The sequence below is a fragment of the Mustela erminea genome, chromosome 3, assembly GCF_009829155.1.
Source record: "Mustela erminea isolate mMusErm1 chromosome 3, mMusErm1.Pri, whole genome shotgun sequence".
Taxonomy (NCBI): Eukaryota; Metazoa; Chordata; class Mammalia; order Carnivora; family Mustelidae; genus Mustela; species Mustela erminea.
Window position 1 is genome coordinate 101797955 of NC_045616.1, and position 27056 is coordinate 101825010.

The 27056-nt window shown below is 47.2% G+C and overlaps 1 protein-coding gene across 1 annotated transcript in view; it reads right to left on the bottom strand.

Annotated features, from left to right (window-relative positions):
* Positions 1–249: 249 nt before the first annotated feature.
* NSG2 (neuronal vesicle trafficking associated 2) overlaps positions 250–27056 on the bottom strand; it is a 52733-nt gene continuing 25926 nt past the window's right edge. Inside the window, exons 4-5 of the mRNA XM_032336990.1 lie at positions 4190–4300; positions 250–2079 (exon numbers count right to left, since the gene is read on the bottom strand). Coding sequence (XP_032192881.1) covers positions 1888–2079; positions 4190–4300 — 303 coding nt within the window. The 3' untranslated portion in view covers positions 250–1887. The remainder of the gene's footprint in view (positions 2080–4189; positions 4301–27056) is intronic.

Below are 27056 nucleotides of genomic sequence, written 5' to 3' on the forward strand. Positions count from 1 at the left end.
CACAGCCTGGCCCTCCATGGGTGCTCAGCAGATACTCAGGGGGACATGGCCTTGTGGCCAGGTGTATCATTTCTGGGACCACCTGCCTGAAGATGGAGGTCCCCCCACAGCCCACTTCCAGCCACAGCCTCATAAGACACTCTGCCCCCAGAGCCCACTCTCACCTCGGGGACAGATTTCTGACCCCGGCAGCTTCCCACCAAGCTCACTGAGCAAAAGGGGAGGAAGGTTGCAAAGGAAGGTCAAGAATTTCGGACACATCTATCTTTATTTGTTTCCTGTCAGAAAAGTTCAAGAATTACACCAAAAAATACTTAGCCTCTGCTACCTACTGACAAAAATACACCACAAAATTATAAAGCGCTCAGCGGTTTTGCTAGGGACAATTTGTTATTCCGCTTCGGATGACAAATGAATTTACAGGTGACTCGAGGTGATGGGGCAGGAGGAGGAAAGTCAGATGATAGCGTTTGGCAGGACAGTTTGAGCTATGCTAGTCTTACTACCCAGCTGTTGTGTACAATGATTTCGGCAACATAGCAAGCCAGGAGAGAATGTCTGTTATCCGGGCTGTCGGGCTTCATGGGGAAACAGTACTACATCTCAAATAACCAACTCTCCCAGCCAGTTCTGTCCATGCAAGCCTGGAGCCACATCTCGCGGGGGGAGGAGGGGGCGCTCCCAGAAACCTTTGCCGAAGAACCATGTGGGAGTGACTGTTGGGGGGGAGGTGGCATCCCACCACAGCGAGAGGCCTGGTTAATGCCAGACGCTGCTCCCTAGTCAGCTTCTAGAACTAGAAGGTGCTTGTCGGACGGCTGTCAGTCCAACAGGTGGGCAAAAGACAGTCACATTTTTCAGCTTCCTTTATGGGTGATTTGGCATTGTTGCAGATCCAGTCTTAAAGTCTCCCTAGCTGTTACCTGAGGTTCCCGGCTATGACCCTTATCACTACTCCTCCAATGGCTATTAGCACTTTGGGAAACACCAAGCAAACAAGACTTTTAAAATGTGGTGCCTGTGCTTCTAGCTTGGCCACATGCAATACGCCTGTCCCGTGCCTTGCTTTGTCCTGCGGCCTCTTCCTTCTCCCCCATCCTACCCTGCTGTCTCTTAAACATAGGCAGTACCCGGTGTTGATCTAGACACGCAAGAGAAAGACTGAGAAAGTCTGCCTGCTGCTCAGCGTTTGACTGCACCTGTTCCTCCCCAGGCCGCAGGGGCTGGCCCAAGCCCCAGCTCAGATTCCCATATGGTGATCTGGGCTGGCTTAGCAAAATGCACCCATGGTGGGTGCTCTTGACTTTAGGTTTTGTGAATCCCAGACCTAACAATGCCGAGATCAGCCCTCTTCTCCAACGAGGCCAGTCCGGACTGCCTGTCTTCCCCTCCTGCAGAGCCGAGGCTAACCACGTAGCCCCAGCCTGCATCGCTCACATTTCCTGTACCTTCCAAACCCCCCACGGAGGCTACAGCTTCTCAGCGAAGCAGCCCAGAGTCTGTGCTCTTCACGGCCCGCCAACATCTTCCCAGTGCAGCCAGTTTAGTCCTTCTTTGTTCATTTTGTTTCCTTTTCTGTTTTTAAATTTTCCTAACAAGTAATAAGCAGTGGCTTCGAAAATATCTTACATGGGAACAGTCAACACGAAACATGCCTTTGTACATAATCCTGACTTGGGGACGAATCAACAATACCAAAGGACGAAAAGAAATATCAATTCAGACAACTCCAGTGCACGATAATTTCGGTGAGATCCCCCCCACCCTCCCCGGCCCCGCCCCCGCCCCCATATCCCAGGAGTACAGTGGTGTCTTGTAACTGGAGCTTGGCTTAGCCATCAGGGGACCCCCCCCGCTGAGCCCCCCATTCTGGCTGGGGGTAGGCCTCTAATGGCCCTGGGTCTTGGGCGGCTTGGGCTCATGGATGACAGCAGCCGCCGACAGCCACGGCCCGATGGCCCGAGCGGTGCTCTGCTTGGCCACACTGTAGTGGCTGATGACCGTGTAGAAGCGGCTTCTGGAGTTGGGGTCCTGGGATGAGTAGTAAGCATCCAGGGAGGCCGGGATGCAGCGCTTGTGCTGAGGACGAGAGAGACAGAGTCAGGGGGAGCTCAGCGGACTGCTTCCAACCCACCCTGCCCCATGGCCACTCCGTCTAGGGGCTTCAGCCACAAGAGGCTCTAAACCAGAGGGTAGGGGATGTCACCTGGCCTGGGCCTGGCCCTCGGCGCTCTTTCCCCAACATCATCACCATCACCACCTCAAAGCTGCTGCCTGCTCGAAACCAGAAAAAATAAACCCGAGGCTAGACTGGTGGTTGCTAGAGGCGGAGGGTGTGGGGGTGAAGATGGTGGAAGTGGTTAAAAGGCACAGACTTCCAGAGGTAAAATAAATAAGCTCTGGGGATGTCATGGACAATGGTGACTGTAGTTAAGAACACTGTATTGTATATTTAAACATTGCTAAGAGAGTTGATCTTAAGAATTCTTATCATAAGAAAAAAAAAATTTTTTGTAACCATGTGGTGATGGATGTTACCTAGACTTAGATTTAAACATATATGCAAATAATCAAATCATCACATTGATTCTTGAAACTAACATGTTATATGTCAATTATCCCTCCATTTACAAAAAAGAGAGAAAGAAACCTGAGGTTGATACTAATCCACGGTCCTCTGCTCAGTGAGTATGAGGCTGTAGAGGGCACTCTTGACCCCCCATCGCTTCCATCCCCCCAGACCTCTTGATCCAGCTCATTCACCTCCAGCTGCTTCTCTGGGTCATTGCTGCAGCCTCTGGCTATCTGTTTTTGTTTTAGGGTTTTTTGTTGTTTTTTTTAATTTGTAACTCCTCAGATCAAAATCTTTGGTTCCCAACAAACATTGATAGAATTGTCTATATGCGTTATCCTACAACATACATCAAATGGTCACAAAATCACATGAATATTATGACCGACAGATTGTTGAATCAACTTTCAGATTCCTCTTTCTATATCCTTAGAATATATTCTACTGTGGGTGAACTGTCAATGCACTCTGCTCATTTGGAATATTTATTTTCTTTGTACGTCGACATCCCCAAATTGATACAGAGCTAGGTTCTTTGTCAAGCTTGTTTTTAATTTTCAGGAATGACTTGTGGTTATTTACTTTTTAGATATGCCAGACATTTACAGATAGCAAGGACAAATGGATAGCGAGAGGTCTCCAGCGAAGCCCTGCTCTTCTTCCCCATCTCCCCTACTCTTTTCCTTCCTCCCCCGCCGAGTATCAATTTTCCTAGTTTTTTCATTGATCCTTCTAGAATTTTTCCTGAAAATAGAAACAAATATCCCTCCCCCTCCGAGCCCTTTCCTCACACAAAGGCAGCGTTTTTTTTCCTCTTCATTATTAACCTGGAGGATAATCCAGGCCTGGTTCTAGAGACCTTCCTCACCCATTTTCAGATTTCAGCTGCCCAGAAATCCCTTGTGTGAACACATCATCATCCATTCAGCTGTCCCCTCTTGAGAGTTGTTGCTTCTTTGAGAACCTCAGCTTTTAACTACCAGGAATGGAGTCTGAGGAAGCCACATACAGAACTGAAGGATGCGTGTTTCCAAGACACAACAGCCCCCATTTGACTCCCTCACTTGACAATGTAATGTGCTGATTTGGAAAACTCTCTTATCCAAATGTTCTTCCCCTGTTTCCTCATATGCAAAATGGGGGCAATAAAACCTTTTTTTTTTCAGAATGCGTGTACAGCTTGGTTGAGATAATGTTTATGAAAATATCTAGAAAAGGCTGTGACTTTTAATAGGTGCTCAGTAAATGAACCACTCCTGCCACAGGAACTGGGAATCGGACATCAAACCAGGAAGACAGGTGCCAAGGCAGAGCTTTCTGGATGGACCAGCCCCCCTCGGGTGGAAGCGAGCTCTCCCTGACCGCTGACCTCCAGCCTGAAGCGGGACCCCCTCCTACTCCAGACTGTGGAGAGCAACATCTGGGAGGAAGAACTTTATTGCCTACTGGAAAGAAACGAAATCCTTCATGAAACCGCTTGCCAGACACATACCACATTCTCAATAGTCCGCAGGGAGGTTGCCCGAGTTTGGAGGCCAGTGAAAAGAAGACATTGATAAACCCTCTAATTGAGGTTGGCGGTCACCTAGGGCCACTCACCTGCCAGAAGCCCCTTACCTTATAGACAAATCCCTCTGGGCAGCTGTGGTCATAGGTGAAGGCTTTGTAAACCACCAGGAACACGATGCAGGCGAGGAAAGCAAGGGCCAGGCTGACGAGAATGGTGACCTAGGAGGGAAACAACGCTGACAGTCATCCAGCCTCGGCCCTACCTGCCTTCAGCCCGGCACACAGGCACCCTTCGAATCCTGGAGCTGGTGGGCAACACAGTGTGTCAGAAAGAGCAGCAGCAGCCTGCGGCCCGAAGACTGGTTCTGCCTCGCTCTGTCACTTACTCATGGTATGACCTGGAACAAACCACCTGTACTCTTTGGGCCTCAGTTTCCCTCTTCTACTAGATTCTTTCTGAAGCTCCTTCTTGGCCCCAAGGTGTGATTTCCCCCCTCATTTACTTTTCCTGGTTTTGTTTTTCACGTTTTCTGTTAAGTGTGTTTGTGCTCAGGTGCACAGCCTGAAGCAGCGGGGTGAAGGAATGTGTTCGGGGGGCATCACTAATCCACCTGTCACTTCCGGTGCTTCTGCCCTCCATCACCACTGCTCTCCTCAGCACTACTGGAGTCCAACCTCAGATACACCTGCCCCTTTCACCTCCACTGGGACATGCAGTAGGCACCTTAGAAACATCAACTGAACTAATCCCCTGCTCCTCGCCGTCCCACATCTGTTCCGCCTACATTTTCCTCCAAGTCCACCTTTATAGTCACTCAGGCCAAACATCTTGGAGTCATCCTTTTTAAAAAAAAAAAAATTATTTTTGTTTATTTGAGAGAGGGAGAGAGAGCAGGCTGGAGTAGGGGGAGAGGAAGACAGAGAGGGAGAAGCAGGCTCTCTGCTGAGCAAGGACCCGATGTAGAACTCGACCCCAGGACCCTGGGATCATGACCTGAGTGGAAGGTAGAGGCTTAACCTTCTGAGTGACCCAGGCACCCCTTGGAGTCATCCTCAACTCTTTTTCCCATATTCTACATCCAGGCCTCCACAGAAGCTATGGTTTCTATCTTTGAAAATATCCCAGAGTCTGACGGCTTCTGACCTCCTGGTTGTCTCCAGCCCAGCCGAGTCACCGGCACCTCTCACCTGCGGTCCCCAAGCAGCTTCTGACTAGCAACCTTCTTGCCCTTTATGATGCGGTGCCTGCAGCAACCAGGGAGGTCCTTTCAACATCTAAGTCAGGGCATGTCTCTTGCCTGCTCAGAAGCATCTAATGGTCCCCAAATTGCTCACAGTGAAAGCCCAGCTCCTAACCATTACCTGCGAGCAAACTTTAAAAAAATAATACAAGACTCAATAGACAGGATTCACCAGAAAGGAGTAGATGGTTAATTTCAAAGGCGTGTCCAGGCTTGCACCGGCCCCATCCCACTCCCCGTGTACTAAGAGGTAGGGTAATCCCCATAGTGTGGGGCACCTAGTGTTACACGCAGATTTTTTTTTCATGCTATTTTTGAAAAGCAGGTAGCTGTTTGAGACAGTTGGCCCAGAAACATGGCAGAATTCTCCTCGTGGAGAGGAGGTTTCTTTTGTTTCAGAAGAAAAATAAAATCAACCTTGGGTGTCCACATCCCATCTCCTTCCCACCCCAGGTTGTGGTTTATAAGGACCAGAATACACGGAAGTTTATGTTGCTCCAAATGAACAGAGTTGTTTGCTGGCAGCTTTAAATACTGGGTGGGAGGCATTTGAAAAGGACAAGAAAAAGATGGAAATGGGTGGTGTCCATCCAAACGTGATGGGCAGACCCCCTCCATTAGAAATACCTTGTGCCATGTGTATGAAGTTTTAGGACAGTCTGCTATTATGATAGAAGAAAATATATATTTGGGTCTTGTTCCCAATTCCTGGCACAGAGCTCCTAAAACCCTTATAATTTCCTAAATAATAGGAGCACTAGAAGCATCTTTTGCTCTAATATTTGGGTTTTGTGCCCGGTTCTTGAAATAGCCCAGATCCATAAAGACGAAAGAAGCATTTTTTATTATTCATAATGAGCCCCTTCCAACCATACTTGAGTTTACGTTAATAATGTGACTTTCGGAAAGCCTCCAAGGAGGGGGGGGCCAGTCGCAGGGGCTGGGAGGCCAGTCATGGGATTAGAGGGTTGGAGCTTTCCACCCCACCCCCGCACCCACAGGGAGGGGAGAGATTGAGTTCAATCACTAATGGCCAGTGATTTCATCAATCATGCCTATGTAATGAAGCCTCCATAAAAATCTTAACTGAAGGGATTTAGAGAGTTTCCAGATTGGTGAACAAGAACATGTCCATATGCCAGGAGTGTGGCTTACCTCATTATGCTACACGGGGAGAGAAGCCCCAGTGCCCAGGACCCATCCACACTTCTCCCTGCGTATCCCCTCAGGGTGCTATTCATTTGTATCCTTTGTAATAAATCAGTAAGACTAAGTAAAGCACTTTCCTGAGTTCTATGAGCTGTTCTAGCAAACTATTAAAACTGAGGGGGTGGGGCAGGAATCACCAGTGACTGGCCAGTTGGTCAGGAGCACAGATGCAGCCGGGACTTGCGACTGGCATCTGAATTGGGGCAGCCTGTGGGACGGACCCCTTCCCTGTGAGGTGTGAGCTAGCTCCAGCAGCTAGTGTCAGGGGTGAGCTAAATTACAGAACATCTAGTCACCGTCCATTGAGAATTGGAGAATTACCTGATGCAGGGAAAACCTTGCACGTTTGATATCGTAAGTATTGTGGAAGGATGGAGAAAAAGCAGTTTTTCCTTTCAGATGGCGACACGCAAAATTCACATCTAAACTCCTGTCAGCACAGTGGACCGTCCGCCCCCTTCATTTGCGCACCAAATCCTCAGCTGCAGTCTGTTGCGCATGCACCAGCCTCCTGCCCAAGATTGGGGTGCGGGTAGGGTGGGGTGAGACAGTGCAGAGACGGAACTGGAATCACCCAGGTAGGATGTGGAGAGAGTTGGAGATGTCAGTGGAGGCCGGAAGCTGGAGCAGGAGATGACCCACATATGCCTACACCCCCTTAGGGACTGAAGACAGTATTTGATTAGTACAGGGAAGGGGACCACCACAGCCCACAGGCTAACGCTAAGGACCTAGGAATACCAGTCAGTAGATGTTTGGAGTATAGATGTAAAGAATTGTAAATGCCCAGATTTCCCCATAACAAAGGGCAGAAACAATACAAATGTCCATGGACTAATAAATGAGTCAACACACTGTCCAACCATATAATAGAATATTATTTATCTGTGAAAAGGAAAGAAGTACTAGTAGATACTACAAAGGCCGATGGACCCTGCAAAAATGCTAAGTGGGAGACGCCAGACATAGAAGGCCACATATTATATGACTCCATTTATAGAAACATCCAGAATAGGTCAGTTCTTAGAGAGAATGCAGAGTGGTGGTTGCCAGGGGCTGGGGGTAAGGAAGGAGAATAGAGTTTCCTTTTGGGGCAAGGGCAATGTTCTGGAACTAGGTAGAAGTGGTACTTGCACAAAGTTGTGAATGCAATAAATGGCACTCAAGTTTTCACTTCAGTTAATTTGATATGTGAATATTATCTGCATTTTTTTAAAAATGCCCAGAACCCAGGTTGATTCTTTCCATCAAAAGGACCTTGAAGTCCTGCTGGCATGCCCTCCCCAGAGCCATGCGTAGGACCGAGACACAGACACACTTACAGGTTCAGCCGCAGACAAAGGATGGCTGCAGAACTCACGTGCGCCAAGGAGAGAACAGAGACCCGCAGCCCCCAGTCTGCCACTACCGCCAGCCTCGTACAGGGTCCAGGGAAGCCCCCCAGAGAGCCCCCATTCTAATGTGATCTGACGAAGCAGAGACCCAGTCTCTGGGCTGACCCAGCATGGGCGTCCCCGGGAAAGCAGCAGTTGGTGAAGAGGAGGCATCCCTGGGAGCCAGGGCAGGGCCCCGTACACCTGTCCATGGGACACATTCCCTTTAGGGAGCAGTGGGGGGGGGGGCTTCCCTTCCTAACAGCTCTGAGTTAAGCCCTGTTGAGCCCCCACTGGGGAGGGGTAGGGTCTGATCCACCTCAGTGCTCCCAGAGCTTGATAGGTAAGCCCAGTAAATGTTTCTGGAACAAAGAAAGGGAGAGAGGGAGGGAAGGAGACAGGGAGGGAGGGAATATTCTGTAGGATTCAATGCTGATGCCAAGATTGCTACTGCCCAGTGGATTCTCATTTACTGGGTCAGGGATGGTAGGTCCAGGGCCTGGGCAGTCTTATGAACTCTCTGGGTGATTGTAACATCCAACAAAAGACAAGGACCTCTACTCAAGGATGACTAGGCGTGAGTGGTTCTCAAGCTGGCTACACATTCTTAGAGTCACCTGGACAGCATTTTAAACAATCCTAATGCTCTGGACCTGCCCCAGACCCACTACAGCAGAACCTCCAATGGTAGGGTACAAGCCCCAAGGTGGCTGTCATAAGCCCACAGGGTTGAGAAGACTGTGACACATAGACGGTGGGCAGGGTGCCCTGTACCATTGCCAGAGACCAGAGTCCGGTGCTGAGAAGGGTGCTGGGAGTGCAGCCACTGAGGGATTTTGCTGAGCCAAGCTAAAGAGACCAGGAACGAGGCCGAGCAGAGGCCATTTCAAGGGAAGGAGGCTTTGTCTCCCTGTCCTGAATCTTGATGACTTCTGCAGCTAGAGGCCAGTCATTCCCTAAGACCCCGTGGAGGTCAGAGAATACAGGGCTGTGAGTCAAACCCAGGCCCTCCCTGGAGCCTCACGGCCTATAGGGTGAGGGGGAGCTGGACAGATGGATATGGGTACATGCTCACCAGGGATAACACCATGACTGAGGGCATCGGCTCAGGGGACTGCTGGGCCTAAGTTCAGTAGGGGACCACAGAAGGTCTCCTGGGGGAGGTAATGTTGGAAGTGACTTCGGGGAAGAAAACAGAATAGGGAAGGAAGAAGGTTCTGGGCAGAGAAGTCGTGTCTACCGTGGTCAGGAAGCTGGGGCTGTTCTGGAAACATCATCTGGTTTGACATGGCTGGCCCAGAGGGTATGAGTGAGGGAGAGAGAGGTCTGGGGAAATGGGCAGGTTGCAAGGAAAGACCAGGCTACAACTTGGACTTTATCTCCAGGGAAACAGGGAGCCCCTGAAGGTTTTAAGGAGGGAAGTGACGGGATACAAACTCTGTTTTGAAGAGATGTCTTGGATGCAAGGTGGAGGCAGGTTTGCAGGGGCATGGCTGGAGGGAGAGAGGCCAGTGGGGAGGCTGAGGCACCAGGGCGTGCCCCAAATGCAGAGGCTGGACATGGGGCCATGAGGGTGGAAGGGGTGCATGGTTTGAGAAGCGCCTAGGAGGTGAGCGGGGTGATGTGAGAGGGGAGGAGCAAGGGGCTGACCCTGGGGACGACGGGGGACTTTTGGGCTGGTCTGGATTCTAGTGCACAGCTTTGGTTGTTGGAAGGGTCCCCAGAGAGGACCCCAGCGAGAAGCTCCCACTTCCCCCAAAGAGCGCCTTACATGGGGAAGCTTGGCTGCACATCCATAATGACAGACTCAGTTTGCATAACCTCAGAGAGGTCCTACGACCCTCGGCTTCTCTTCCTGATGTAACAACATGGAACTAGAAATAAATCCCGTGCTAGGTTCGGGTTTCCTGAGAGGTGCAGTCCTCCCTGCTAGGGATGGTCCCCGCTCCCCGTCTCCTGGTGCCTCCTACCCCCAACACGTTCATCCGCGCAACCACTCAGCACGGACTGATGAAGAGCCTATCACGAGCCAGATGCTGCCTGACAGTCGTCACCTCAGGACCTTATGGCAGAGACAGGGTCAGACGCAGAACAAGCACATCACCAAGAAATAATTCTAAACTAAGCCCCATGTGGGATCTGGAATGGCACATAGCAGGGTTAGGGTGGTCCGGGGAGCCCCACATAAGAAGACTCTGGCCAGAGCCATCCAGGATGAGGCACCAGCCCAGAGGCCCACTAAGGGAGTAGCTGGGTCCTAGGGGGTCTGGAAGGAGCAGGGGAGCTGAGACTGGGGACAAGGGGAGAGAATAGTGAGACAAGATGCCACAGGGCTTTGAGACCAAGGTCACCTTTGCCCTGCTCAGGAGAGCGACTTCCCACAACATCGATCCCATATTTCAGGTAATGTCCTGCTCAGCCTGGCCTGTCTCTGCCACCTCCAGCCATGCAGGCTGCCATTCCCTGGCTCGCATGGTCCCCTTCAGACACGCGCAGCCCACTGAGCCCTCCTGCACTCGTGAATCTCAACCTGGAATTCCCATGTGTCCTCCCTCATCACAGAGAATGGTCCTCAGCCTTCTGGTCCAGCCTGCTATGCCTTCCTTGCCCGGCCCTGTACCAAGACCTGCGCTGGCCACCTGAAGGCATTCCTTCGGTTGTGGTGACCTCTTCATACCCCTGACCCCTCCCTTCCCCAGGGAGTGCCTTGGGCAGCGAGGGTTTCTCATCACCTACTCTGTGCCTGGCACCATGACTCCCAAAGAGGAGCATGTACTCCCAAAGCCCCAACCCCTCTGGAAGACTGCCATTTTTCTCAACATATGTTCCTCTTATGCACCCTTTCCTCTCTTAGTGAACTCTTAGACATGCTTCAAAACCCAGCTCACAGCATGTTGCCTTCCCTGGTGAGGCTTCCCTTGCCTACTTGTGCTCTCATCACACTTTCTTCCTCCACCACTTAGCACTTGGCTCCATACCAGGATTCTTCATCCTGTCATGTGTGTCATGGGACAGGGACCGTATCTCGTTTGCCTCTGTGGTCCCAGCTTCTGCTCATGGGCTGGCACTGGGTAGAGGGGATGCTAATGCAAATTCCACATTCCCTATTCCTCACCCTCTTTCTCCTCTTTGGCACAAAGCACTACCAGTAGCAAATTTTCAGGGCCCTTCGTAACTGTTTCACTGCCCTGCAGGTTGATTGGATAAAATCACTGCATAAAGTCATTGGAGAAGTTCATCTGACGCTGGAAGAATTATTAGTTGCCTCTGGAGTGAACTCCTGGTCTGTCTCCTGTGGCCATCAAAGATGAGAGCTTCTCTCTGATGGCTGGAAGGACTGGGCCCCGCCATTCTGGGCACTGCCCATGAAGTTCTGTGCAGCAGTGGTGACCCCATTCCAAAAGGGCTCTCAGCCTGCGTCTGCCTTCGATGAGCTGTGTGACTTTGGGCAGGATGATTCACCTCTCTGAGCCCATTTCCTTATCTGTTAAATGGGGGCAAAACTCCCACCCTACAGGACTGCTGTGAGGATTCATTGAGATACTGTCTGCGAAAGTGCCCAGTGTTGTCCTGGTGCGTGGGCTCAGCCAAAAGTAGCCACCACTTACAGACTGTTCCGGAACGTACAGAGTACTGTGTCCAGCACATTTTATGTATCATCTTTTTTAAATCTTTCATGGGAAACCTCTAAACCCAGTTATGACCCCCATTTTACAGCTGTGCAAACAGAAGTGTAGAGACACCGAGTAGCCTGCCCAAGGCTTCCTGGTAATCGAGGCAGCAGAGCTTGAGGGAAACTTTGGAATATCTGATTCCAAAGTTCTCCACGCTGACCACTACCTTAAGCAGAATTTTGGTAAACATTTCCCTGTGCTGCTGCTGCCTTTGCTTGCAATAATGCAATGAAAGAAGACAATCTGTACTATTAACTTATTCAAGGGGGTATGTCACCTGAATGTGGAAATCCCAGGAGTTAGGAAGACAGAGGAGAAGAACAAAAGCCTCCCTCTGTCTGCCGAGCAGAGACACTGATCTAGGACCCTCATTATGGCAAGAAATGTGAATTTCATTCACATTCGTGTACTGCAGCCTCGCGGCATCACAGTGCCCAGGAAACCAGCCTTTTTATGAAGAATGCAAACCCTGGAAACCTCAAAGCAATCGAACCACTCGCATCGGGGAAATTAAACTTTGTGGGAAGATAAAAACAGAGCTACCCGACAGACATTCATCTTTTGTATGTGACAGCTGGAACCTCCAGAGACAGAATTAGGCCACCGGGTGCCTTGCTCCTGGCTCGGTCCCAAAGATCCTGACAATAGGGCTTGAGTGGCAAGTGCAAGGGGACGGCAAATTCTCCATAAACCCTGCCTCAATGACATCCTGCATTTGCTGGCCCTGGCCCTAGCACCAAGCATTTAATAGAGTAGAGCTTTCAAGCCAGAATGTCTAGAACGAAAACCCAGCTCCATCACTAACTTGCCATGTGACCTGGGTGAGCTGCTTGGCCTTTGGAATCCCTGACCTATCTCTAAAATGAGGGAGACACGGATGGCTACTAAGACAGAACGTGACAATGCATGAAGCCTTCAGGCTAGGCCCCGCCCGTGGTAATGACCTTAGTTGGCACCTATGGAGCACATTCATGGGTCACATCACTTCATGTCCTTGAAATTCCGTGAGGAAGGTACTAACCATGTGCCCATTTTACAGATGGCCATGACTTGACATGTATGAAGGCCGAGTGATAATTTAAGCTCAGGTCTAACTCAGAAATACAGCTGCCTCACCATATGTTACCCTGCTGATAGATCTATAGCTGTGTTAGAGTTTATTTTTATCCAGAGTGCGCTGCACCATTATAATAAGAACAACATTGGAAATCCAAGAGGAAAACACCCATTACAATCCTGCCATCGTCTCGAGTCTGTTTTTACACACTTTCTATTTATTCTTATCCACGTGCATCCCCGCATAAATTCTGATTCCTTCCGCTTCTTCCCATTTTACCCATTCGTGGCCCATCCAGCTCTCTACGATCACAGAGGAAGTATCCCCACATACCAAGTCTGGCCCCTCTCAGCTCCGGACAGACCTCCACTTTACCATCTGCCAATGGCTCAGAGTCATTACACTGATGTACACAAAAATGTCACGAGGTGCGACTAAGATGAATAATGCAAAAGGCCACAGTACCACATAAACGTGAAAGTGCTGAACTATTACTGCTCGTGACCATCGTTGTTATTTTTAGAATTGTGCATCCTCAGAGCTGAGTTTGGTCCAGCTGTTTCTGCAGCACGAGGACCATCGGCTATTAGACTGTGTTGCCATCTCCAGTGACCTGTGCTCCTGGATGGACAGCCCCTCAGGAACAGCGCTGTCTAACTTTGGGCTTCCAAGGGCCTGAGGGTCCCACCAGTGATTCTTACTAATGAGACAGAAAGGGGTATAATGAGGATAAACTTTTCTCTGGCTTCTCCTGCCTTCCCTTCCCCGTCCATCTCCCCGTCATCTCTGCTGGCCTCCAAAGGGATATTCTTAAATTATTCCTCAGCACACTTCGTGGGAGCACCTGCAGGTCCCATCTCGGCCCATGGCAGGGCTGACCTCATGCCCAGACACAGTGTGACGACGATTTTGAGCACCAGGATCATCTGAGGACACTGAGCTGATGTAGGGGCCCAGAACTTAGGGTCCTTCAGACTTCTCTGACACCCAGAAACTAGCATTTCCACATAATTCCAACAAATTATAGTTAGATCAAGGCAAAGACCAAAACTCTTTGCCTGGCCTCCAAGAGAAGAGAACAAGGAGCTCACATCCTTGACTGACAGATACTCGGCACTTTACAAATATTAGCTGACTCAGTCCTAACCAGTATCCCAGAAAGTGGGTATGGTTGCTATTCCTGCTTTCTAGACAATGAACCTGAAGGTTGCAGGTAGGTACTGGGTAAGTTTCCAGAGTTTTCCAGCCCATCAGTAGTGAAGCAAGACCTAGAAGCCAGATCTGTTTGGATCCAAAACACATTGTCTTTCCTCAGCACTGTACTGTCTTCATCATCTGGCCTCTGCTGACCTGTCCCAGGAACCCTCTGCTGACCTTGCCCAAGAAACCCTCACTCACACACGCACCCACACAGACCAACATACTGACACATGTAGACACACACACACACAGACACACATGGAAACCTATGCACCAACACACAGACATACAAAGACACACACACACACACACACACACACACACACACACAGAGTCCCTTTCTCTCTCATAGTTCCTGAAAGTTTTAGGCTTCCTGCTACTGACATGCCTTTCCACTGCCTTCCCCCTGGACATACAGGAAGCTTTCCTAGACCTTTCCCTCAGGAGTGAGGCCACTCTGAAGCCTCCAGGTGCTGGGTTCTAGGCATGGTCACTTAGCACTCTGTGTTGTCACAACTTCTTGCCCCATCAGCCTACCCCACTAGACCAGGAACTTTCCAGGGGCAGGGGCCATGCCTCTGTGAACTGCCTTAGTTCTTGTCCTGGTCCTGCCACAGAGAACACAGGAGGGATCTGTGAAGGACTCACACCCATTTGCTTCAGCTACACCTGGAGCCGGCCCAAGCAGAGTAGGGCAGGTCTCATCCAGCCAGGGGGTCCTCCATGCACCTCACAGCCACAGTCGGAGGCACACAGCCATCTCCCGGCGTCCCAGCCAACCCTTGTCTAGACTCAGCCTGCCTCCATGGAGACGCTGGCCCTGCAGCCCAAATAGCAGTTCCATTAGCTACTTTCATTCCTCAATCCCCTTTCTTGGCAGAAGAGTTGATTTTAAAAGAGAGAGAGAGAGAATCGGGTCAGCAGAATTGGTTTGGTCAGCAAAATTGGTTTGGAACTCACCCTTCATGTTCCAATGCATGGCACCCCTAGGAATGTCGGTGGGGATTTAGAGGCAGATAAGCCACCCCACGTCTTCTTATAAACCTTGCAAGGGTGAGAAACCAGGCCTACCAATGCCACAGTGGCCCCACAGCAGAGGGTCCTGGGACAGGAAGCAGCTGTGTTTGGGGGAGGCGTCATTTCAGCTCCTCTCCTCAATTTGCTGCCTTTGTCCAGGAGAAGGAAGGAATCTGTACCCGCATCTTCTACCTCCTCTCCCCTCCCGCCCCACACAGACTCATAGACACACAGACATGTGCGCCCTCCCCACCTGGAGGAGTCTTGGGAAAGAGATGCCCAAAAAAGAGTCAAAGCCCCAAGTCTGAGACCTCTACCTCTGGAAGGTCTACTTGCAAGGCAGGCACTTGGCTGGTGCCTGGGAAATGGCTTGTTCCAGAACCAGTAAGAGTAGGCTCACTGTGCCTATCCTACACAGAGAGCATGGGTGATGCTGACCACCTGACTTCCTTCTGGGAGTCTGGAATATGGGTACATGCAGGGGACAGGTTGCCTACGTGACCAGCTTCCAGTAAGAACCCTGGGAGTTGCCTGGTAGACGCCATTCCCTGCATGTTACAACTCGTTGCTGGAGGAGCTACGTCCAGCGTGACTCCATGAGCAGAGGAGACTGGAAGTCTGTGCCTTACTGGGTCCTTTCTCCTTTGCTGAATGTGCCTTGTCTCCTTTTCATTGTAATTAAGCATAGTGCTGAGTACAGCCCTATACTGGGTCCTGGGAGTCCTGCTTGTGAATCACCAGCCTGGGGATGGTCTCAGAGACTTCCAGTACAGCTCCCCTCACTGTCCCCTTTTCTGGTTCCCCTAAAGGAGAAGCACTGTGGACCTCATTTCTCAGAGCTTGGCAGGAATGCCCATGATTTACTATGGACCCCATGCCTTAAAGACAGGCACCGGGTTCCAGGCTCCTGCCTCTCCAGCTCAGGCCCCCTGAACATTGCTTCTTTACTTCTTGCCTCATGGATCAGGATGGGGTAAAGGTCTTCTTCTTCCTGACCAGGAGGAGCCTGTGCCATCTCTTTTTGAGTATATACCTCCTCTCCTTGTGGCCTCTTGACCCAGGTCATCACTGGGTGAGCCTGACCTTAGGATTTGACCTTGGGATTTGGGAACAAACACACTCTCTCCTATCTTCCAGCTCTCGTGTTCCTCCCTCTGGTGGTGGCGATTGTGCTTTGGATGGCCCTTTTCTCAAAACGCAGTACAAGCTCCCTCCTTGGGGTTAGGGTGCACAGGCCAAGATGAGAAGCCAGAGACTGTCCGAGACTTCCCACCCATAGCCTCAAGCCCACTTTGCTCACAGAAGAAGCTGTCTCTCAGGATGTCGGCTCTTTCCAGGGGTACTTTGCCTCCTTCCCTACAGACGTCCTTGGCAGGGAGCCTCAGAAGAAAAGAGTGGAAGGATTCTGGCACTGAAATATTTGTCTTCCCAGCTCTCGGTGAAGTACGCATGTGGGTACGTAAGCTGAGTCCACAGTCACATGGCCCTGTCAGGATGCTCCCCAGTTTCACATTTAGGTCACACCTAGGAGCTGAGTCCATCCTCGAGACACAAATATTCCCAAGTCAGCCACGGAGGTTTTAGTGTGGCCTCAGGAGGAACACTTTATCATCAGTCTATTTCGTCCTGATAAAGAGGGAGAAAGGCAGTGGTGGTCCCATTTAGATTTCCCAGGCCTCAGCTTTCTCATCTGGAAATTGGGATCATAATAACTACTTCGAAGCACCAGGGTGAGGATAAAATGAGATCACTGTGCAGAAATACTGAGCCCAACGCCTAGGCTCAAAATAAAGATGTGTCCAGGTTTAAAATCTGATTTTCTTTGACTGTCCCACAGTTCCATGCTTTGAATGATTTTTTTCCCCCATGCCAAACAAACCGCATTCATTGAATATTAATGGATTCACTCTCCTATTTTAGATTCCTTGAACTCAAGGACATACCTGTGAATGAGAGATTATCAGAATGACCAAAACAAAGACCCCTGTTGTCTTCATGGGTCTGTTTGGCCTAATCAGAAGGAAAAGAATTGTTTGGGTTTTATGAACTATCCAGACAAGACTTAAGACAGCCATCACTAGTGTCCCCATCACTAATGGTAGGGGCCACCCGGAGGCCCGTGCAGACTCAAAACAGACATCCCTCTCCGCTTCCAACTCCTCCCCCTGCTTTCCGCATGGCTTTGGGCAAGTTCTATGACATCTCTAAGCCTCAGGTTCTCTGCCTAAAGATGAGAGTGATTCCCTAGCTCCCAGGAGCACTTAAAGGTACCATGCGATCATACAGATCACCAGCCCAGCTTTGCTCTGGAGCAGTGCATGATCAGTGGAGGGCAGAACAATTTCTGTCATATTACTTCTGGGGTAGAAATGCTAACCCTGGAGGGGCAGGAGAGGTCTGGAGAATAAGCACGTGTTTTGTTCACTCCCATGCTCTGTTTAATTCCTTCACTGGAGTCAGTTCCTGGAGAGGGAGTTGGCTGTGCTTCAGGGCCGTGCTTCCATATCCAAGATGATTTCATTGGAAAGGTTTAAGATGGGCAGTAAGAGTACGTAAATACAGTTGGCTGTTTTGACTTTATTTCTTCTTGATAACTTTTTAAAACCAACCCTATATTGTAGGTCTTCTCAGTTTTCCTGTTTTATAAATGAGGAACGTAAGACCGGAAGAAGGTAAATCGCTTGCCTATGTAAACTCAAATAATGAATTAAGAAGCAGAATTTGAACCCAGGTTGACCCCAGAGGCTTGTGTACCTTCCACTCACACTACCTCCTCTGGAGTGGCCGCTAGTAGAGTGGAAGACAAAGGTTCTCTCCAACCCTAAACCAAAAAGATGGAATTATTACATTGTTAGATCAGCTCCCTGTGGAAGCCCCCAAAAACCCATTAAAGAAGCCTATTCTCTAGGGCCCCAAATGAATCCCGCTCAGTAAATTGCCTTTTGAAAGAAAAAGGAAACCTCTGTGGCCCCAAACTTTATATGAACAATGATTCGAGACTCTCTTTCAGAACCCAGGAAGGGGAATTCCCCCACAGAAGGAGGAATGTGCCCAAGTGTCGACCCAGCTCAAGCCAGGAATTCATTAATAACTGTGGGAGGCTTGAAAAAGAAAAAGCACAATTTAAACTGGAACATTCCAAAGCAGTAACTTATTTCTCAATGTAATTTGCTGTTGGCATAATCCTCAGAAAGAAGAAATGAGGGTCTGGCGGCCCAGCTTCTGTGGGAGACAAATCTCTGGCCTCCCAAAGTATTTTGCGTTTCAGAAGTTCAAACCATTGTTTGTTTTGGACCAGAGTATGTTAAGACGGTGATGTTTTTATAGGATGGAGAGGCTGAGGCCCTACTTCACAAGGTTGTGTCTTTCTAAGCTGATAAATACAAATGTAGAAGAGAGACATAAACAAATGCAACTTGATCTAAATGATGTATCCAGGGACAGGGAGTCAACGTTTCCTAGTCTCCCACTAGGTGTGAGCACAGAACAGACAAGCAACATAAATGAGGGAAGAGGGCAAGGGCACTGGAGGGAGCACATCCCACCAGGGACAGCAGCTGCTCGGCCCCAGGAAAGTGGCATCAAGGGCAGGAAGGAGGGCCTATCACAGCTGATCTTCTGCTTGTTCAAGAAAACACAGAGGTCCTGAACTTTAAGTGAAATTTCCCAGTGTTCAAATTGGGGGCAGCAGACACAAAACTGTTTTCTTTTATTATGCCTTTTAAATGTGCCCTTATAAAATTAGTCTTTTAAATCTTATTTTACAGGAAATAAGGTTCCAAAAAGTCACTGATTCAGGGTCAGATAGCAGCAAAGGTTGAAATCGGGACTTGCTCCCAATTAGTCCTATGAAGGAAAAGACTGATTACTGCACAGGACAGGTGGGGGGATTCAAGGGGTCCGGAGCATGTGTCCACAAAACCTCTCCAGAGAGGCCCAGCACCTTCTACCCCAGGGAAGGAAGGGAATTTGCAGGTGTGGATAAGAAGGACCTAACATTTATCAAGCATCTGCTGTGAGCCAGGCACAGGGTTTTGCACCCGTTGCTTGATCGAGTCCACACAACTGTTTGATGAAGTTGTTATTGTCCCTGTCTTATTGAGTTCAAGCTAGGGCACTTCCCAGCATCCCACAGCAAGGCTAGGTCAAGGCCTTCTAACATTTGCTCAGCACACCTGGGCCTTCTTCCTGCTTGGGCTGCTGAACAAGGGGAGCCCTGGAGCTTTTCCTGCAACCTTGTCACTCACCTGCATTTTGTAAGTATAGTCCAGACAAGGAGACCCTCGCAAATCTTGCCAGGGCTCTTGGGCACCCGGGGAAGCTCAGTAAATTAAGATGTCACACAAACCTTGCTGTTTCCACAAGGGGTGATTGCAGCTACAAATCTGTCCCAACATGCAGGCAAATGGGCTTTGGGCGGATAGGACACAATGTTGATCTACTGCTGCCGTGATCACAATTTTAATTTATTATGAAGAAAACAAAAGGCATCCAAAGGATCAGGGTGCAAGGGGCATAGCAATTCAGTTTTGGCTTTGCAGGGACTGGGATGCAGGGGTTTAAAAAGGGAGAAGTGGGAGGCGGGAGAAGGAGCCAGGCTCTGACACCAGACTGGCCTGGGATTTAGTCTCTGCTCCACCATTTTCTGGCTGTGTGACCTTAAGCAAGTAGTGCCACCTCTCTGAGCCTCTATCTCCTATCTGCAAAAATGGAAATTCACGACACTACCTACCAGACACATTGGAAGGACTCCCAAAGACACTGGATGTAAAGTGCCCAGCAATGTTGGATATCATTACTGTCATTATTACTGAAATACATTCCTTAAGCAGTCGCCTACAGAGCCAACTGCTTGACTTCCTGTCACTGAAATAGCCAACGCTTAGCTGAACCTCTTAATTTCATCAAAATGGTCTGGTGAGTCAGAGGCTTAATTAACTTTTGCATGGTGTTCTCGGGGCAGGAATCAGACCCTTGCATTTCGCCCACTCTCCCTGACTCCAAATAATGGAAACGCATGTCCCTTAAAAATTGCTCTGACTCTACAAAGGCAAGCAAATCACCCAGCAGACACACAAGGTTGAGCACACAGCCAGCCTGCAGGGCTGCAGAAAGACCTCTCTGCAGAACACTAAAGCAAGGGCTGGAAACTAAAGAAATTATCCTCCCTCTGCTGAGTTCCCTAAGGAGATTGCAGTCTGGGCCCCTGTTTGTGGCTTATCCAAAGGCGACCCGGGCCCGACCCCTCCCAGCAGTCCTGGTTGGAGGAGTCTGGCATCGTGACCCAGAGTGAAGGGCCAGTGTCATTTCCTCAGTGCAGTTCTTTGCCGGACTGCAGAAAACCAAAGTGTTGGGAGTGAGGTTTAGGTCAGGGCAGCTTCCTAGACATAGAAATCAAGCAGGGCAGAAGATATAGAGTGTGGGATGTTCACAGTGACAGGTTCCATGGCTAAGCAAACCGGTTGGATATTGGCCCTGTGCTGTCTGTTGTTCCTCGAGGGTCTCCAGCCTCAAGGATTCATCTTGGCAGCCCTTGTACCGGGCCAGGGCTTCATTGCAGTAGGTGTTCAATAAAATCTGTGCCGAGTAAATAAAGGCACCTTACTAGTTTCATTCGTCTGATTTTTATTACACCCTCCCCATCTTTTTCCAGAAATGATTTAGGGCAATTTCTGAGTTACATGATTTAGTAATCACTACTATTCACTGAATGTTCCCAATGTGCCAAGTTCTGCTTTGAGGACATTATCTGGTTTCTCCAGTGCGTCTTCACACAACAGTCCTCTGTGCTAGGGATTACGATGATTATCCACATTTCACAGATGAGGAAAATAGTAATGAAGTAAGTGGAAGGAACAAAGATGGGCATAAATTGGAAGCAGGTGTTGTAACGGTGCCTGTACTCAGAGCAGGGGGCAAAAATGGGCTCAGTGTTTACTAGAGCCTGACAAAAGAAAGGAACTGGATCTGTTAGAACATTCAGAGTCCAGATGATAGATAGGAAGGAAGGGGGGGAGGGAGGAAGGGAGGAGGGGGAAAGAAGGAAGGAAGGAGGGGAAGACAGAACGGAGAAAGAAAAGAAAACTGACTGCTCCGAAGATACACAAATGGCTCCTATCTGACTTGTGTGGCCTTGGACAAGTCACCTCTCTCTCACCCTCTGTTTTGTCCTCTGTGCAAAGGGAGTAATTACAGTGATGTCCCCATCACAGGGCAGTTAGGAAGGTCCAGGATATGATAAAGACAGCAAGCCCAGTGCCTGGAACCCAGAAGACACTCTGTCAATATTCACCCTCCTGTCTCTTCACTGACCTTTTCGCGCCATCCACTTATTGAAGGAGGTATCTTGGAGCGTAGGCGTTTAACTGTAAAATCATTGGCAAGGCTGCCCAGGCCAGCTCATTATTACTTAAAAAGAAGAAAGGAGCTGTGCAAGGCATCTCGGGGATTTTCAAGCAAGCCTGCATCTGAATTTCATGAGCAGTGGGTGGCTGAATGGTTTGGTGAGTTCCAGCCTGGGCCCTGCTTGAAATCCACGTTAAATGAAAGGTGCCTCCGACTCCCCATTATAGTGCTGTGCCCTGGAGGCTCAGGAAAGTCACGCATTTCCGTCATCTCCTGCATCCGAGAAATGCAATTGATTTTCCTGGCCTCATTTTCGTGTTTTAAAGAACTATTTCCCCAGGGCTCCTCTGAGAACTGAAACGGAGAAAACCTCATTCATATTTTACTATGTAACCCAAAGACTAATCACACACCTGACAACAGATACTGGCAGAACACGTAGTCCACAGCAGACCCAGGGCCAGGCACATGGGACGCAGAGATGACAGACACGTGGTCTCCACCCTCAGGAGAGCCCCTTAGAAGACAAGCTGTGATGAAGACCGCACCGGGCAAGAGGGTTCTTGAGCCAGCCTGGAAGGATGTGGGGAAGGGTGATGCGGGCAGAGAGAACAGCCAGTGCAAAGATATGGAGGTATGGATGGTACGTGATGGTGAACGAGGAAGCTTGAAAGGTAAACAGAGGCAAGCTCAAGAAGCCCAGTGTCAGACTAGAGTTTACTGGGAGAACCAGAGAGCTAACCTATGTTTACTCTCCAGTGTTTACTGATGTGGTTCCATTCAAGCACTAAATATTACTCTGGCATTTTGGATGGAAATTGAATTGGAGGTAGTAAAATTGGGAGGTAGGAAGACCAGTCAAGGACTCTAAAAATAATCTAGACCTGAACACATATTCCATGAGTGCCTTCTTCATAGTCTAGTACTGAGCTGGGTATTTGGGGAAATACCAAAATAAGGAGATAAATTCAGGTTTCCTGGGTGCCCATTGCATTTTGACACTACAAATGTTTTCCCATCTATGTATCACCAAACAAGTTTGGTATCTCCATTTTACAGGTTTGATTTAAAAAAAAAAAAAAAAAAAAAAAAAAAAAAACTTAGCTCAGAGAAGTAAAGAGAGGTAACACCAGGAGCTCTACCTGTGGACAATCAGCATGGCCCTGCTCGGAAGACCCGAGTCAGAGACGGAAGACAGCACCCTCCAGCCCAAGAAGAGGAAAGACAATTTGCCGTGTGATGGAGTGAGCTGTTGCACTCTACAACCAAAAATAATTCTTGTATGCCTAAAGGGGAAACTGTAAATACAGAGCCCTGAGCTCTATTAATATTCAATGATAAATGATGTTGCTTTAAAATCTAATAAATGCACAGAAATGGAGGTTTCAGTTGGATGCTGGGAATATAAAATCGTGCGCCAAGTCTGGTACCTCCATGAATCACCCCACACCACCTACCCCAAGGCCTGGGTCATGGTGTCTATTCTGTAAATATTTATTGACTGAATGGGGCCACTTAGAGAAATATTGCTGAAGGGAATTACAATCAAGAGAATGACAATGAACGCATTTCAAAAGATAAGAAAAGCTTTCAAGGCTTTAGAGAGGAAGCTGGGTACAAATGAAATTTGCTTATTAGTTCTTCACATATATACTGATAACTACCCACACCCTCCCAATAACACTAAGCCAGATGAATTTATGTGTTCATTCTTAGGGGAAAAAAAAAACTGAAAGAAACGGTATTTCTCTATTCCTTGAAATTTTCTAGAGCATCGAGAAAGAAAAAGTCATATACCTTTTCTTTACAAAGGCATATAATAGTACCACACTGACAAAGACAGCACACACACAAAATTACTCAACACAAACTCACAAAAGGACTAAAGCAAAATTTCCAAAGAATATATTATCAAATAGAATCCAGTAGTACACCATGACCAAACATGGACATGTACGAATGGCTTTGTAGTTAAAAATCTACTCATATAATTTTTCATAATGCCAGGTCAAAGAAGACAAACCATATGACCCTCTCCATACATGCAGAAAAGACATTTAGGGAGAAAAAAAACCCCATCAAAATGTAAGTGACAAAGGCACACGTGGGTGGTGCAGTTGGTTAAGTGTCTGACTCTTGGTTTCAGCTCAGGTCATGATCTCAGAGTTGTGAGACTGAGCCCCATATCAGGCTCTGCACTCAGTGGGGAGTCTACTTAAGACTCTTTCTCCCTCTCTTTCTCTGTGTGCCTCCTCCATCTCTCTAAAATAATTTTTTTTTAAAGTGTAAATGGCCAAATGTTAGAAATAGCAGACTTGAAAGTATTGAGCCATGCAATTAGACAAGAAAATGACATTAGGAGTCTAAAAACAATCTTCAAAGAAGTAACACAAGAGAACTAAATATCAGAAAGGGGAACAATATCAGCATTATTGACAGATGATATGCCAATATCATCTGTACAGAACCCAAAGGATTATATATGTACAGAACCCAAAGGATTATTTTTTCAAAAAATTATTAAAAACAGTAAGATACATTAGTAACTACCTAGTGACAAGTAAAGGTATAAAATTCAAAACCATTTTTGTTAAGTGTAAATAATGACCAGTTATAAAATATAATGGAAGAAAAGGTCCCTCTTACAAATATCAACAAAAAATAGGTAAATATTTTGGAATAAATTTAATAAGAACTATAAATATGATTTTAAAGTTCAACTAGAACCTCTAAAAAAGACTTCAGCAGATGCAAAGTTAAATTTGTGTCTACATAGACTCAGTATTTTAAAGATAAAGCTTTTCCTCACATTAATCTATAAATTCTTATAACCCAAATGAAAAAGTAGCATGAGTTTTTAGAACCTAAAAAATATATTTATCTAGAAAAGCACACATCCTAGAATGGGTAAGGGGTTTCTGAAAAGTCGAAGGATTAAGGAAAGAACAATTTACACAGATTATAAGATGTATTATAAAAGTCTGTAATTAAGAGGGGCCTGGGTGGCTCAGTTGGTTAAGCATCTGACTCTTGATTTCAACTCAGGTCTTGATCTCAGGGTTGTGAGTTCAAGCCCCACATGGAGCTCCATGCTGGGTGTGAAGCCTACTTAAAAATAATAAATAAATAATAATAAATAACAAAACCATGTAATTGCGACAATTTGGTTTTGTCTCAATTTTTTACATCAAATAATTGTCAGATCAAAGAAACAATCTTTGAAGATTGTTTTTAGACTCCTAATGTCAGAAGTAAACTCAAATACAAATGGGAATGCACTATCTAAAAATGGGGGTATGTCAAGTCAGAGAGTGGAAGGATTTACTAATGAATGTGGAAAAAATGGCAAACTGCCATTTACAAAGAAAGTTGGATTCCTACCTTACTCACAGTAATTTGCACTTACTTACAGTGCAAATTTCAAATGGACCAAAATTTTAATATAGAAAATAAAATCATAAAAGTACTAGAAGAAAACATGAGTTTAGGGTGGGAGAAGGCCTTGATTTTTATAGAGTTAAATGTATCAATATTTTCATTTATGCCTTCTGGAGTTGGTGATTAATCTAAGTTAAAGCAAATGTAGGAAATCCCGCAGTCTTAAAAAAGAAGTTACACCATAAACAAAACCAAAAAGCAAAAGACAACTAAGAAAGCACCAAATAAATGAGAATGACTAAGTTCTTAGTTTTGGGAAGAGGCCACACAAATCTGTAGGAAGGAAAAGCAAGTGGTCCAACCAAATAGGGTGTTTTCCAGGAAGGAAGCAAAGGTCAAACAGTCAACTGCTACACAGAAAGGGGCTCCATCTCACTGATAATGAAAGACATACACACTTAAACAAAGAAGAGGTAGCATTTTCTCTATATCCAATTGGTAAAGCTTTTAAAGATTGTTAAAACTAGCAATGTGGGGAAGAACACACTTGTAGCCATGATGGAGGAAGTATAGATTGGTCGGAGAAATTTTGGTAGATAATTTGGCCCAATCTATTAAAAATTGAAGATTCACAGGCTCTCTGGCAAAGCTTATAAGATGAAAATTCTCATAGCCTACAAATATACTTGTAAAATATATGAAAGATAGGTGGGAGTGTGTGTGTGCTCGTGTGTGTGTGTGTGTGTGTGTGTGTAGATACACACACAAGGAAGTTCACTGCAGCAGGGTTTTTAATGACAAACGACTGAAAGTTAGAACAATAAGAGACTGATTGAGTAAGATTATGAAAACCCTCATTCTACAGTCATTAACGAGAACACAAAAGATCTCAATGTACTGATGTAGAAGGATCTCTAAGCTATATTATTAAGAGAAAAAAGCAAAGTACAGAAGAATATATATGAAATGGTCCCATTTGAGAAAACAAAAAGGATATCAAATGTATACATGCGTATATAATTCTATATATGCTGACATGTAGAAAATGTCTCTAGAAGGGAACATAAACTCTCCTGGGCCATCCAATGGAGCTTTCTGCAATGATGGAAACATGCTGTAAATCTAAGCTATCCAATATGGTAGTCACTGGACTCCTGTGGCTGTTGAGCACTCAAAATGCAGCTTGTGTGACTGAGGAATTAAATTTTGAATTTTATTTCATTTTGATAAATTTAAATGAGTATAGCCACATCTGGCTAGAGGCTTCTAATTTGGACAGCATAGACATCGATGATGGGTTTTTGAGGTGAGAAGGATTACGAAGGGAGAGAAATGGAGACATTCCTCAGTTTATGCCTTTCTATACTGTGGGAATTTTGCACATGTAAATGTGTTACTCTTGTTTAAAAAGAAAACTTACTGACCACCCATGGTTTTCAAAACCCCATGATTAATAGCTCTAGGTGATGCAGAACACAGCCAGGGGTGTCATCTGTCTCCAAGAGCCCAGGATTTCATAGGGCCATGGAAAATCCCAAGTAAGGGAGTACCTGCACAAAGGAGGTCAAATCGACAAACTCTGTCCAGTGAGGAAGATCCTAGAGGAAACGGTCAGTTCCACAACTGACAACAGGGAAGAGAGGACGGGCTACCAGGACTGGCTTCATCCAGGAGGTGATGTTTGAGCCAGACCAATGAGATGAACAGGTGTGCACTAGACCATGGGGGAGAGAAAAGTATCCAGGGTGCAAGAAACAGCTAAACTGAAGAGTGGAGGAGATAGGGCAGAGTGTGTCCAGGATTCCATGAGTAATATGGGTTGGCAGGAGGAGTTTGGTTGCAGGAAGGAAGAGATGAGCAAAAGACAGTTTCTGAGGACCAGGTACAATGAACAAAGGGGTTCAGATTTCACCCTGAAGGCCAGCGGAACCCTCAAAATGATTTTAAGCACAAGTAAGGAGGGATCACAATGACTCTGAGAAGAGACACACACTAGCTGCGACTTGAAATGTCAAAATCAAAGGCTGAAGCTAGAAATGAGGGTGCAGTTGAAATATATACAAAGAGTTATTTTTATTCTCTATAGAGAAATAACAATAAAGCTAATTATGGGTCCAAAATTGCACCTTGTTTGCCCATGAAACAATCATATTTGTTTTGCTTAGAGTTATGCAGTAACCAGGTAAAAGAAAATTCACATGACCTCATTTTCCCCACCTCCCAAGGTGGGGAAAATGAGGTCATGTGAATTTTTTCTTAAGCCCCTGGGATCTTGTGAAGTCTTTGGTCTTTACCTTAACTAATTTTTCTAGGGCCTCAAATCTCCAGGAGATAGCTAGGATAAGAAACTGAATATTCAACAAATCTGACACATCTCAGTGAGGTGACAGGGGCATGATTCCTGTTTCTAGAACAAAAAACATGGTGGTAAGTACTAGACCAGTGTTTCTCAGACTTGGCACCCACGACGTTTGGGGCAGG